Source organism: Nanorana parkeri, unplaced genomic scaffold (genome assembly GCF_000935625.1).
Source record: "Nanorana parkeri isolate BGI_ZX_2015 unplaced genomic scaffold, ASM93562v1 scaffold402, whole genome shotgun sequence".
Lineage (NCBI taxonomy): Eukaryota > Metazoa > Chordata > Amphibia > Anura > Dicroglossidae > Nanorana > Nanorana parkeri.
Window position 1 is genome coordinate 520,511 of NW_017306670.1, and position 15,566 is coordinate 536,076.

The 15,566-nt window shown below is 41.0% G+C and overlaps 1 protein-coding gene across 2 annotated transcripts in view; it reads right to left on the bottom strand.

Moving 5' to 3' along the window:
• Positions 1 to 15,566, bottom strand: part of SYNDIG1 (synapse differentiation inducing 1) — a 192,306-nt gene that overhangs the window by 91,187 nt on the left and 85,553 nt on the right. For both annotated transcript variants that reach the window (XM_018559548.1, XM_018559549.1), the window contains exon 2: positions 14,062 to 14,628. In XM_018559548.1, coding sequence (XP_018415050.1) covers positions 14,062 to 14,541 — 480 coding nt within the window. In that variant the 5' untranslated portion in view covers positions 14,542 to 14,628. The remainder of the gene's footprint in view (positions 1 to 14,061; positions 14,629 to 15,566) is intronic.

Consider the following 15,566-nt stretch of genomic DNA (forward strand, 5'->3'; position numbering starts at 1 on the left):
TATAGTAATATTTAATCTAGCAAAATAGTAATTGAGTATAGTATAGGCAGGGCTCAAAATTTCCACTCGCCCCCTCGCAAATTGCGAGTGAAAATTGCGTGGGGGCGAGTGGAAATTAAGCCATTGAGTCAGGCACTCCTCGGGGCGGCTTCTCTCCTCCTCACCGACATGATGACAGCGCTCCCTCGTCCGTCCGTCCGGGGTCGCAGGAGGGAGCGCTGCCTGCTGTCAGGATGGCTGAGCGCGAGAGAAGCCGCCCCGAGGGGGCGAGAACCCGCGCTCGCAGCTGTCAGGATGGCCGAGCGGGGAGGAGATCGGAGCTGCTGTCATCCTGTCAGTTCCAGGATGACAGCGGCTCTGTGCGAGGCAGAGCGGGGGATCGGTAAGTATCATTGATATTTACCGATCCTCCGTGTGAGAAGGACAAACACTGGAGCGATCGTCTGATCACTCCAGTGTTTGTAAATAACTGGGGACACATAGTACTATGTGTCCCCAGTTATGAATGAACAGGCTGTGATTTACATTACAGCCTGTTCATTCTGGATTTCCTTAATGGGGAGTATCACTCAGCGCAGAGGCTCCTCCCCATTCAGAAACTATTGATAGTAAATATTTTACTATCAGTGTCTGAATGAATGATTTGGCGAGTAACTTAGAAGGCCTGGCTAGTAGCTCAGGACCTGAAATTTTGAGCCCTGGTATAGGAATACAACAACTGAGGTGTTTAGGCTTCTAGTGTGGGCATAAAATAAGTACCAGCATTGGTGTCATTGGCAGTAATAGTAAAACTCAGCACTGGTGTAAGTGGCCACAATGAAGCCTTAATGTTTTCTTTCAGATGCCCTCTCTCCATACACCATGCACCCTCCACAATTCTCCAACCTTCCCTCCCTATACCCTTCAATCTCCAGCATCCCCTTTACACCCTGCATAGGAATCCTTCCTTATACCCCCCACATGCCCTGCACTCTCCAGAATCCCCCCATACACTCTGTAGTCACCAGAATCTCCCCATACACACTTTTGGAATCACCCATATACCCTGCACCCTGCTGAATTACCCCATACACCACACACCCACCAGAATCCCCCATCACACACTGTGCAGCTACTAAGCAATTCTTCAGCAGCATGGACTCTTTATCCACCTATGGCGGTGCAGCTGCTTAGACTTGAAGCTACACCTGCCCCATTTATACAGCCCATCCTTCCGAACCCGGTTTACCTGCATCCAGCCAAATCTCTCATAGAGAGCCTTCTCTCTGTTCTTCTTGAGTATAAACAAATCAACCCCGTGCATGACATCACACAATCCAATTTTTTCAAATGTTAAATAACTTTATTGAGATCGTTATGGCAGCACAGTGTCTCAGTGCACATGCAAAGGGCGGATTTTCCACTATGCAGATGCCAACTGTGCATGCACTAATTCAAAATGGTGCCAGTTGAGCCGTCGTGCGTGCAACAATCATGTTTGCCATGTACGCACCAGAGGTTTTAGGTTGCCCCTTGCCCTACACAGTGTGGCTATTTAGTTGGTGCCTGCACAGTGTAATCTTTTCAGTAAACTGCTAGGCAGCTGGGGACAAGAAAAGCTTTTTGAACAGATCGAGCACCAGTCTGATTTTAATTTAATAAAATCAATATTAGAGTTAATTTATTTGACTAAAAATACCCAACAAAATGTTGCTACCGCACTATTTAGTATTTAGTAAATAGTACTACCACAGTAATTAAACAATTTCACTAGGGTGCTTTTTGAACAGGACAGACACCAACCACATTTTAATAAACAAATGTATAATAAAGTGTATTTATTTTACCCACAAAGCCATTGAAATATTGCATTGACTATAGGCACAGTATTCCACCACTTTTCCTAGGAGTCTTTTTTAACAAGACAGACACCGGCCAGCTCATACTTTAAAAAAATAACAATAGAGTGTATTTATTTGGCTGAAAATGCTACCAAAATATTACAGTGACTACGTATGCAGTATTTAAGTACATTCACTAGGGTTCTATTTGAACAAGACAGCCACCAGCCACCTTTTAATAAAAAAAATCAACAATAGAGTATATTTATTTTACTGAAAAAGCCACGGAAATATTGCAGTGACTACAGTTTTTAAGCACTTCCATTAGGCCAATTTTGAACAGGAGGACAACAGCTAGCTTTTAACCAAAAATTCAAAACAAAATAGAGTACATTTATTTCACTGAGAGATGCCTCCAAAATATTACAGTGACCACACAATTATTTAAATCAATTTTACTCTGTGTATTTTTAAAACAGACAGACACCAGCCAGCTAGTGTAAAAAAAAATATTAGAAAGTATTTATCTGACAGAAAAAACGGCACCAAAATATTCTAGTCACTATTGGTACAGTATGTAAACATTTTCAGTAGGGCATTTTTTAAACATAACAGTCACCAGCCAACTTTTAGTAAAATAAAAGAAGTGAAAAACCCACCAAAATATTGCAATGACTACATACACAGTATCATTAGACCACTTTTTGAACAAGACAGATATGAGCCAGTTTTTAATTTAAAAAAAATTGTAACAGAGTGTATTTATTTGATTGAAAAAATAAAAAAACAATTGCACTGACTACATGCACAGTATTTTAACACTTTCTCTAGGTCACTTTTTGAACAGGACAGACACCCGCCAGCTTTAATTAACACATTAGCAGCAATAATAGTAATAATAATAATTGTAGTAACTATTTGCACAGTTATTAAGCACTTTCGCTAGGGTTCTTTTTGAACAAGACAGGCACCAGTCAGCTTTTAGACAAAAAAAATCACCAAAATAATGTATTTATTTGACTGAAAGTAGCCTCCAAAATGTTACAGTGACTATGTGCACCGTTTTTAAGCAGGTTCACTAGGCTGCTTCTTGAGCAGGGCAGACACTAGTCACCTTTTAATCAAAAATGCAACAATAGAGTATATTTATGTGACAGACAGTAAACACCTTAATATTTTAGTGACTACTGGAATAGTATTTAAGCATTTTCAGTATGCCTATTGTGGAACAGGAGAGGCACCAGACAGCTTTAAAATAAAAAAAAAATCAATACTGGAGTGTATTTATTTAACAGGAGTGTATTTTACTTAATAGCAGCCTGTTCAGCACTTTTAACAGGCTGCTATTTAAATAGGACAGACATAAGCCAGCTTTTAATTGACAAGCAGCAACAGAGTGTATTTATATAATTGAAATAAGTCAGCAAAATATTGTATTAACTTTGTGCAAAGTATTTAAGGACTCACTAATTAAACACTAAACCTCAACACCCCCTTGTTTTAAATCTAATTGAAGTTTAAAAGAAGTATGAAAAGCTAAGAGGGACCCAGCAGTTAAACAGTTCTTGTTTGCATTGTTCCCGGCACACACAAAAAGTTATCTGTCCCTGCAAACATTCTGTGATTTCTCCCTATCTACTCTAAGTATCCCAAAACACACTGACTGCAAATATAGGACTTTTTAGTAGCAGTGTATGGGATGGCAAAAAATATCTCTCCCTGCACAAAGTCTGTGATCTAGCCTGATCTGCTCCAGAACGTTACAATATACAGTGATTGTGTCTGTGCCTCGGTGTATATAGAGATGTTTTCAGCAGCACCTAGCTCTCCCTGCAAACACTCTGTGATCTTTCCCTGATTTGCTCCAGGATTGTCCAACAAACAGTCAGTGTGTCCATGTCTCTATGTAAATATAAATATTTTTAGCAATCAGCAGGAACGCTTAGCTTTCCTTTTTAACACTCTGTGATCTGTTCATAACCTTTCTATGTCTCTTCCAACACACGGTGACCAAAGGCTGCTAAGTACTCTGACATTTATAGGGAGGGGGCCAGCACATAAGTAAACACCATGACTGTCCCTTCTAAGCTACCTGACCACAGTTCAAAGTTCAGAATTTTTAACACTTGGGTGCAATAGATGTGAACAGCTGCATTAGTTTGACATTTTCTTGAACCATGAACGACTTAGGTTTGAAACAAGCTCACGGTCAACCCGAACCCAAAACTCATCCCTAGTAAAGAGTGATTGGAAAACATGTAAAAAGGAGCAGAGAGCTCCACCTGCTGGCTGGATTAAAGACTACATATTATTTATATGCAATATTTTATATTACCCTCATGAAAAAAATATTTTTAACAATATTGTTTAGTCCTGGTCATAAAAAATACATTATCCATTCCCTTTTAATCACTAGTCCCTCAATCGCTTAAAAACAAGAATGATGAAGATTAACATCTACCTCTTTACTATGCAATTTCCCTCAACACAGTGATTTTCTTGAAATTCCTTGCACAAATGGTTTGCAGATTAGTACTTTAGTCCTAGAAATGTACTTTGGATGATTATACCACACTAAGAAGAAAACTCTATGTCAAGCCTTTTCATTTTGCATCACAATAGAAGAGACTTGCCTACGGCTTTCCCTCCTGCTACCATTATTCATTTTAAAGAAGACATTTATCAGCACCACTGTGCACTACCTAGTCCTGGAAGCCAAAGGATAAAAGTCACACTTCAACAAATGACTATAGGAAAAATGTGAATTACTCTTTAATATCTGGCAGCAAAACAGAAGTCTAATTTGCAGATTCCCTGCAGGTTTGTTCACAATGGTTCATTTCTGGATGCAAAACAGAGACTACTGTATGTAGCTCTGACTTTTATAACTTAAGAAACAGAAATGACTGCTTCTTTTTTGATTTTTAGAATAAGCGCACTGAGATTTGACTTATCACAGCTGTATTTTTATTTAATCCAGACCTTTCATACAGCCACATTATAAAATAAATATGGTTTTAATATATTGAAGAAATACTGCAAAAGATTATGGTCAGAATTATTACTAAATCAGCGAAAATCAGAGCCTTATCAGCTTTCTAAGGAAAAAAATAATGGTCAGTAAACTCAGCAACTTTAGCTTTACTTTTTTTTTCCTCTATTGAGACCCATTCTACTTTAAAATTTAGCCCTTTAACTCCACTTCTACTCAAGATACACCAGCACTATTTACCCATAAAGAACCAAACATGTCTCCTTGACAGAAGTTTTAACCTATTTAACAACCATTCCACCAAGAAATGGCTTCAGATAGTGTTTCGTAAAAACAAATACAGGAAGCAATGTCATGCTGCACTTTCTAGAGCAAAAACAGAGAATGCGTGACTGATGAATTCTTTATTCTGTCCCCTTTATGAAGTTCCCAATAAACACACAGACTGCTTAACCTGGATTTTTTTTACAGCGGGGGTAAACCTAAAAAATAAAAAAAACCTGCTGTAAATTAGAGTTTTTTGGCATAGTCACACCAAGGGGTTGATTTACTAACCTTATAAACACGCCACGAACAAGTATACACCTCTGTAGTGTGTTCCCTCCCAGCATGATCTATTGGTGGAATCTAGAGACCTTTGTAGTGTGTACACACCCAGCAGGTGTGTTGTGCAAAGCCCTGCATGAATTGCAAGGTTATGTTGTGTAAATTAGCTCTACATTGTGTTGCTTGCGTTGAATGCAGGAATGTAAATGCATGAGCTAACCACTTTTGTCTAAACTGTGAAGCAGCATTATATATGCATCATGTGCATGATTTTTCCATATATGGCATTAGTGGAAATATGCTTTTAGAGACTTTTTGGTTGATAAATAAGTTTTGCTGTGTAAAAATCACATGCACCTAGTGCGTGCGTGTGTTTAGGTTAGTAAATCACCCCCCAAGTCTCTTCTACCAAAAAACAACTCCTTCTAACTTCTAGCAGTTTTCCTCTATTGTGTACACTGTATGGTACATGCACTGTAAAATATACTACCCCGGGTCCTTCCCAGAATCTGCAGTGTGCCAGGAATTGAGCACAGGTGTTATATCATCAAAGGCAGTTTAATGGTCTGACAGGACGATGGGAGATCTGAAAAGCAGTGGGAGATTTTGCAGAGGACAGAGCAACACTGACCGAGCAAATCGGTCAGCGATGGAGAAGAGCACACTAGTCAGGTAAGGTAAGCATGCCATAATATGCAAGTATGCTGTGTACACTTGCATATTGTGTCAAGAGACCACCAAGCACAGAATACTTTAATTCCACTTTAACTATATACAAAATAACAGTAACTAATCAAGATAACCAGAATAACAGACCAAATAGACAACCTAACAAATGTTGGTTATGAGAAGGGGTCTTTGGTGTCCATCAGCCAAAATAAGGCTTTGCTAAATCCACTCAATGTTCCCAGCTGCACCCCTACTGGCTGGAGGAGAGCTCCAGAATGAACTATTCCCAACTTCCAAAGGGGCAAAGCCCCTGTCAACAACTGATGGGGGAAGTGCTACAACTCTAGATGCCCCCCCGTTTTTGTAGCCATCTTACATTTTTAGACCCCCAAAGGTCCTGCCAAGCTGCCGCAGCAAACTCATGTATAGTCCAACTGCCATCAACAGTGAATAAGGGAGGGCAGGTGGGACAACCTATTTCCCTTGTTGACCTACCAGAAAGGACTCTCAGCAGCTTTTGCAGGCTCCTCCCTACCTGACGCTCACCCTCCAATTAGGTAAGATCTGCTGTTACCCCTTTCCAGGGACAATGCCCCCCCCCATTCATGTAGCCCCTCTGCTTATAATCTCCAGGTCTTTTTTTGCATACAGACAAGCAAAGACTCAAGAGAGACAGACATAGGGCGTTATTCACGACGGAGCCGAGGGATTCAGCTGTAGCTTAGGCTGATCCTTCGGCTTGCTTCGGCCACCTGAGCCCTACGGTTCAGTCGAACCGAAGGGTTGCTGAACAGGCTATTCACTATAGCCCCTGCAGCAGCATATGGGTTCGGCTTGGCTGAGTCGTATCCAAAGCTGACCGATCTCTACGCAAATGACAGCTGGGCGGAGCCGGCATCTGTCAGATGCTTCATTATGCGGCCGCAGTTTTTCATGTGCGGTTGGGTCTGCGTGCGTCGTTTTTTAAATTATTTTTTTTCTTTTCTTTGAAATATTTTTCTTCTAATTTTCCTATTTTTTTAAATTTTTTTTTAAAAATGCAACTTTTTTTTTCATTCTTTTAACTTTTTTTCTATTCTGCTCGCTACCTCGGCGGTACCGAACAGAATAGCCGAATGATGCTTGGTGGCATTCAGCTATTCACTTACTGCCATTTGGCCCCTATGAGAATAGTAGCGGACGGCAGGGAGCAAGCTGCCGGAGCTTCGGCTCAGCCGATCCAGATGTTGCATCAGCTGAGTCGAACTCCTTCTGCAGAACATGTTCGGCTGACCGAAAGCAGCTGAAGGCAGCCGATGTACGGCTGATTATAGCTGATGTACGGCTTAAGTCAGCCGTACAAGGCTGAACAGCGTTCGGCTCACTTCACTTTGGCTCAGGTATTCACTCGGCTGCCTTCGAAAGCTAAGTGAATAAGCTAAGTGAAATACCCTCATAATGTTGCCCCTATACAAAGCATTGGGAAGACTTCTTTTTAAATAAAGTGTTCTGTTTTGTGCACCAGTTCACATAAAGGACTTTGTAAAACTGAAAAAGGGATGAATATGTTTTTTAATGTAGCAAAGATAAATGGCAATCAACATTTATGAGCAATAACATCAAAGAATGTTGATCTTGGAAGATATTAATTTGCCTTTAAGGATCAATAAGGAATGTTTTCCTTCTTACAGCAGATTGAAGCTCACATGGATTTTTGGCCTTTGTGTGGGAATAAGTTCTGAGAAGGAAAGGCCTTTTTGGGGGGTTAAATATGACAGATACATTTCTTTTTTCAACCTGACACATTATGTAACCATGTTGGTTAGGGACAGAACAGGTGACCTCAGGAAAAATACAGTGATATCACTAATAACTGTAAAAGACCATTTAGCTATAAAAGGCTTTCTAGAAATGGTGAAACATCAGGGAGATCTAGAAAGTTGACAAGGACATATACTGTAACCTTCCAAGGTATGCTTGCATCTGTAGCAGACCTTGAGGTAAAGACGACTTACTTGTTGTGTGTGTAACTCAGGTTGTTCCCCTAATCCTTCATACAGGTATGAGTGACTAATCAATTTTTACATACTCATGGCCTTAAAGTCCATTTCCACCTTTGTAAGTGATTAGCTTTTAAACCCGCTTGAAGCATGTCCAATGTAGGATAGATGAAGTGAATTTGATCTGCAGTTGACCTCCTTCTGACAGGCATTTGACCTGCATTCCCCTACAACTATGGCTGGGTTCACACCTGGGCGTATTTTTTCAGCTTGTTTTTTTTGCGTTTTTGTTTCACGTTTTTTAGCAAATTTTTCCGTTCAGTGAAACGCGGGTTTCAGTGGCGGTATGATTTTTTTTTCTCCTTATTTTCTCTATTTTGAAAGAACTCGGAGGACACATCGGGGAAGGTAAGACCTGTACGTTGTATTCCCGAGTGTGGCTCGGGGTTACCGCTTTGTTAACCCCGATCCACACTCGGGAAAACCAAAGGATAAGAACGGCAAATACGCCCCAAAGAAGCTCCTGTACTTCTTTGGGCGTAGGGCGTTTTTCAGCGCGTTCCTACGTGCTGTAAAACGCCCAGGTGGGAACCATGCCCATAGGCAATTATTGGTTTTCATACGTTGACCGTTTTACAGCGCGTTCCTACGCCCTGTAAAACGCCCAGGTGTGAACCAGGCCTTATTGAAATGAAAAACCTGTTTGAAGCCAACAAAAGACCCTTAACCTCCCTGGCAGTATGATTATGTCAGGAATTTTAAAAAGAGAGTCCGTCACCATTGAGGATGTCATGCTTAGAAATGAGCAGCCAATCTGTAGGTCTGAACACTGTCAGCTGAGGAAGGGGAGAAAGTCATAAATGCTGCGTAAGCTCTACATGGAGCTTACAAAGGGTTTGGACTCCTAACTCTTCTCTAAATTGAACTGTAGGAGAGCACTGGGGTAGTGAGCATCAATGGGTTGGGGAGTTGATCTTTCAAAAGAAGCCATCATTTTGCCATGTCTCTTTAATACAGAACTTATAAATGTTTAATATACAGATGAAGGTTCATAGTTAAAACGACATGTTGATGCTAAGCTGCGCCACTGGATACTTTTGATATGTATCTATTATGCACATATCCCATACATTAAGTGACATTTCAAGAGAGATAAGAAAATATGGAGATATGATTATCATAAATACTTATGATGATCAAGATAGAAAAAAAGTGGAATATGTAATATAATTTCTAATTATTTTATCATCTCATGAATTTAGAGCTTGTTCTGGTTTCAACTTACATACCAAACTCAAATTGCCATTATTTTTGCCAGATCATAGAATCTTCCACATAAATAATTTGTTATTATCATTACAGAAACTACAAACAAATGTCTAAAGGTCTTTTGTAATAAGGAGAAATACACCTGATTTCCTCCAAGCTCTGTCCTTTTGCATGTTATACAGTATATGTCAGGTCTATCTTACTGATATCATTTTGAATCCAATGTGGAAACTTCACAGCTGGTTGCAAGACAGTTACTTCACTCATAGTGAAAGATCTAGCCAGATAGCATTGATAAGTATTTAAATGGAGTGTGTGTAGGGGGGTTGGAAGATCTCAGAAGTAACTGGTTCCCTTACAATATAACATATTCTAATTGCTAACTATTTCTTTTGTCCTTTTGTAGGGATAGGCCCTATTTCAGGTATAAAGGTGCATCCGACCAGCTATTAAACGTTTATCATGAAGATACGCACAAAAGAAAAAGCCTGTTGTTGTCTCACGCTTACTCTTCAACCCTGACTTCAGCCCTTCTGAAACCTACTGGAAACCTAACAGTTTTCCTAATCAGCCTCCCTAACAGAAAAAAAGTTTAAAAAGTAGAAAAAAATAAATAGTAAACGATTGTGCGGAGCTAGCAATGACAGATAGCTCCGCCCAACAGTTTTCTATTGGCCGGCGGTTCTGCTGCCATCAAAAGGAAAAAAACTCTCCCGGGCGCTCCGGGAGTCTCCCGCTCCCGGCCGCCAAGGAGAGAAACACTGCTTTTTCTTTTTTTGTCTTTATTCTGACACTGAGCTGTCAGGGCGGGTGCAATGCTAGTTTGCTATTGGCTATTGCAAATTGAAATAGCCAATAGGAATCTAGAAATGCATTCCCGTGGCCAAAATTTAGTTTTTTTTTCTATTCTGACACAGCTCCGTGTCAGAATAAAAAAAAAGAAAAAGCAGTGTTTCTCTCCTTGGCGGCCGGGAGCGGGAGACTCCCGGAGCGCCCGGGAGAGTTTGCTGTCTGGAGATTAGTGTCTCTGGTTAGCTGGTAACCAGGGACGCTGATCTCTCTGCAAGTGGCCGGAGCCAGCCGTAAGATCACGGCCAGCTTCGGCTTTAAACGCGGCTCAGCCGAGCCGAGGCATATGCCTTCGGCTCGACTGAGCCGATCGGTCAAGTTCGGGAGCTGTACGGGCTATAGTGTAGAACCGAAGGGGTCCTGGGGCCAAAGCTAGCCAAAGGATCGGCCGAAGCTATGGCTAGATCCTTTGGCTGCTTTGTGAATAGACCCCTAAGAAAATGGAGTTTGTTAGTACAAATGGCTAGATCCTTTGGCTGCTTTGTGAATAGACCCCTAAGAAAATGGAGTTTGTTAGTACAACACCTATCTGCATGAATATGTATTTCTGTGACTTTAATTGGGCTTCAGTTTTTTGTTCTGGCAGTATACCAGTCCGCAGGAAGATCAGTGTGTGAAAACTTTTGGCTGCACAAAACCAGGTTTTCTGAGAACACCTTATCCGAGCCTGTGATCCTGCAGGTCAATGATTCTCAATTGTACTGAACAGGGTCTGTTTTTCAGTCTAATGCACACTAAATATTAACAAATAAATGTTTCATACACTATCCCTAATCCCCACTGTAACCTAGTATACATATTACATTGTTTTAGATTTAGATGTGTGGGAGGAAAAATGCTGTATGTAGCCAAGAATGAAGTGCCCATTATTAGGCTTTAGTTCCATCCAAAGCCTTTTGAAGGCCCTGCTCATTCTTAGGAAAGCTCTATAAACCGTAAATTATGGTTAACTGAGTCAACATTTTTGCTTTGACACTGAATACAATGTTCACATGGGTGCTAGTCCTTTCTAGTGAAAGGGCCACAATTTTTCCTGATCCCCCGGGGCGCAAGGCTCCTGACAGGGACACGAACGACTCAGGTCCGTCAACCCGAAGGCGGCGGACCCCGATCCTCTGGGACCTGCCGAAACAGGTCCCCAAGTACTAGGTTGGGGGCTCTCCCGAAAAGATACCCCCCCACATGTGGGAGAAGGCAGAGGGGCCAATTTGTAGGTCACATAACCTCCTCCCCAACTTCAGGAAGCAGGCCCAAAGGTACCCGCACCATCCGTCAATCTGTGAGAGTTCAAACGTGCCAATTGTGTTTTAAGTGCATAAATACAAATCTGAAGTGCCAGTGCACCACGCTGACAGGCCTTAGGGGCCGGAGTGCAAAAATATTGCCCCGGACTAGCCATAAGGCCTGTCCAAGAGGCATTGTACGGAGAAAGCAATGAGTGCCGTGTCCATGTGTCAGTGAATCAGTGTTGGGGTCCCACACCAATGTGATACTTTGGCACCCCTGGGACGCCACCCTCAGGGGGCACAGCACAACGGGCTCTGCCGCCTCCCACCCCTCCGGCCAGACCAAGTGGTTCTCCATTCCCATCAGAAGGTAGCACCTTCAGGGGTCCATCCACCGTCTGGGGTCTACCCGTACCTCGGGCCTGACGCATCCATCGGCGGACTGTACCCCATCCGACACCCACCAATTACACCAGAGGGTACTAAGACGCATCCGCCCCTTTCCATAGACGGCAGCATCCTTTCCCCTCCGGCAACTGATAAGAACAGATACTACACTTGATCTTAGCCAAAAGGCCGAGAAGCACTGAATACAACAATATAAATAAAAGGTTTACATTCTTTATTAAGCTGTTTGAGGCCACCTAAAGAAATTAAGCACCCTGCAGTCTTCTGCATAGTATCACTGAGAGAGAAGAGTTAAGAACTCAGGGCACTAGAGCTGTTACTCTGACAATGTAAACATGCCTACAGGAGGGAAGAGTAGTATGCTGCTACTCCTTCACTGTCCGGTAAGAAAATTGGGGGGTGACCAAGTAACCTGAAAACTGACCTGTAATTGGTCACTGGCCTGTCTGTTCCATCTGGGAGGGATGCCTGGATCAAATAACAGACTGAGCAGAGTTGCAAATACTTTTGTAGGTTAAAAAAAAAATACATATATGCATTTTAACTCTGTTTTAGCTCTTTGCCTGGAGTTTAGTGTTACATCCTTTGATGTTTCAGAAAAAGGCAAGGTACAGTATGTGCTGTATTTCTCCATTCCAAGACTCATCTTATTATTTACATTTCAGGAAACTGTTTCTGATGTTCCTCAGTTCATTTTCTTCCCTGTGATGTATATACACTATTTAGTGCATGTGGCCAATTAATGCAAGCTCTTTTATCCTAATGTTGTTATACAGCTATGCTGATATTGGCCATATCTTGTGACGATGTGGCTCCAAAAACGGGAGTTTTAATTATACATAACAACAAACCTTTGTACTAATGTTAATTTTCAAAGATTCTGCATCTTCAAATACATGAATTAATATGCTTAGGAACCGGCCTTGGCTTATGCCTCAGTGTCTATTTTAGGTTAGAATTTTCTACAGTCCAACATCACTTGTCATAGAGAAACAACCATGATCGGTATGAGAAGTGGCAGCTGATAAGTGACAAGTGATGAGTATTATTAGAAGTGACAACTCATCAAACCTCAGATCATCATTATACTTCTAAGTCAAATTACTGGCAAACCATGTCACATTATCATCTTGTGTCAATTATTTTCCTTAAAATATACAGCAGTTATCTACGATATAGTTAAATACAGTAAAGCCAATATACACAGATTTAGTGATAATGATGGTGCTCCATGAGACCACTAGTACAATATGCTGTGTGTTCACTTAGTGAAAAGGGACTGAATAAGTCAACAAAAAATATTTCCTTGCAGGTATATGACATATTTAAAGCCCAACTCTGGGATGAAGAAAAAACAAAAAACATTTGCAGTGCTCACCCTCCCCTCTCCCGCCTCCTTCAAGGTGCAAGGATTAAATACTCATTATCTCTATAGAATAGAGAAAGAGGCTGTATTACTGACCACATGTCTTGCTCTGACAGGCTCCAGCGCTCTCTTCTCCCTGACACTCCGAGTTGTGAGCAGTCCCTCACCGCCATCATGTACAATGCAGGATTTTTTCCTTGCATTGTTTGTGAGCAGGTAAGCGTATGACTGTGGCCGGCAGTGCCTACCTTAGAGAGGAGACTTTGGGGGACCAGTCACGCAGACTGAGGGAGCCTGCCAGTGCATGTAGCAAGGTAAGTTTTATAGCTCATTACTCTACCCGTAAACTTAAAGAGCATTTGACCCTGGCAGTGTGGGAGACTCCTCTGGAAGGGTATTTTTTTTACCTGTACCTGGAGTTTTGTTGTTGGAGGAAATGTTTTTATCACATTTGGCAGCCAATCAGAGTTCAACCATACTGTACAGTAAGCAGCACAGGAAGCATTTAAAGCCCAGTTGAAGATCAGAATCCCATTAAATAGACATTGCTCAGCTTACAACCTCCATTTTTGGACTACTTACTTAATTTTCCTGTTACAATGTTTGGGCGGTGTGTCCAATAGGCACCAGAGCTTGACCACAATGACTATCTGTAGTGGACATATTGATGCCAAATAATACGTTTTGGATACATTGGGGAAACCAGTGAACCCATGTAAGTTTTTTATTGTTGTCCATGTTTCTGTTGCAGATTGTCCTTAATGTTCTGTTTGGTAAAAACATTGTCATCAGCACAGTAAGAGAGGGAAAATCTCTGGAGCCCAGGAAGCAATAAAAACCCACCAGAGGGTTCTATTCCTTCCTCACTTTATCCAAAACTACAGAAAAAGGCTGGATAATTATTCATATTTATCAACAATCAGTGAGTGAAACTAACCTCTAACTCTTGAAATTCCTCCTCCTCTTCTACATCGTAGGAAAGGGTGTGGATTTTGATGTCTTCCGAGGAAAGGTCAATGAACTTGGTATCTGGGTAGTCAAGACTGTCTTTGGTTGGTGATCTGTCTTCAATAAATGTGGTTTCACAGCACTCTGCGCTGACATTCTCTCCCCAAGAACGTAAGACATTCTCAGAATACAGAATGATGTTGGGACGATAGTGGGACTCCACAGTCTGTTGCAGCATGTTAGGATCCAACAATTGTTGAACTGGGTCATTTTTTATGTTGTCTATGGCAGTCTGTGCTGAAATAGTTCCAACAATGTGACTCTGGTATTGGGGAGTTGGATAAACCGACACCATTCCATCTTTATTTTCTGCCATTAAATTTCTTGTGTTGATTAAGCCATTTCTTTTTCCAGCCTCTGTGATTTTATTATGCATAAGTACACTGTTCTGTTCAATTAAACCATCCATATTTTGTGTATGTGTATTTTGCTTGTTTCTGTGGCTCCAGTTATAGAGGGAACTGCAGGTCACATTTGCCTAATGGCTTTGATTTTCCTGAAAGCAGTAAAAATAAATGATGTAAGAAAAACAGGACTGCATGCCAGCACCATCTAAAAATGAATAATCAGACAAGTCAATGTAATTCAGTCATTAAGCTTGATAACACATGTTGCATTTTAACCTCACCGCATTATTTAGTTGCTTTTATTTCCAACAACTACAGTCCATATTTAATGCACTAATTAAATTAAAATACTTTTTCCGAAAATTCACTGCTTACTCATATGAATATATAACATTAAAAATAGGGGTATTGCTGCGTATCTATGCTGGCAAACACAAGAGGTAATATAAGTTATTAATTCATTTGATAAATTGCCTGGTTGTGTTTTACAGCACACAAAACTCAATTGAATTCAGTGCCAGATTTCATTGTGCAAATTCTGCAACTGTCTTGATAATTGTCGGGCCAAATTTATGTCTATTTGTGAACAACTTGTGCGCTTAAAAACCCACCTGGAAGTGCCAAATTGTGAAACCATTACCTAACACAAGGTCATACTGAAGTAGAACAATGTTGTGGATGATGGACCACAAACACAGCACAAAGAAAGAGTAGTTATTTTAAATCCAATGTTTTACTATGATAAAGTACACTTTTATAAAAGCTGAACACAAAACAAGACCACAGAAAAAATAAAATGTAAACCCACTGCCTTACAATCATTTGTCAAACTAATGTAATGGGGATGTGAGTATTGGGACACCCCTCCAAATCATTGTATTAAGAGGTTCCAATCACCTCTATGGCCACAGGTGTATAAAATCAAGCACATAGGCATGCAGACTGCTTCTACAAATATTTGTGAAAGAATGGGTCACTCTCAGGAGTTCAGTGAATCCAAGCGTGTTACCGTGATTGGTTGCCACCTGTGCAATAAGTCCTGTCCATCCGTGACATTTTCTTGCTACTAAATATTCCACGGTCAACT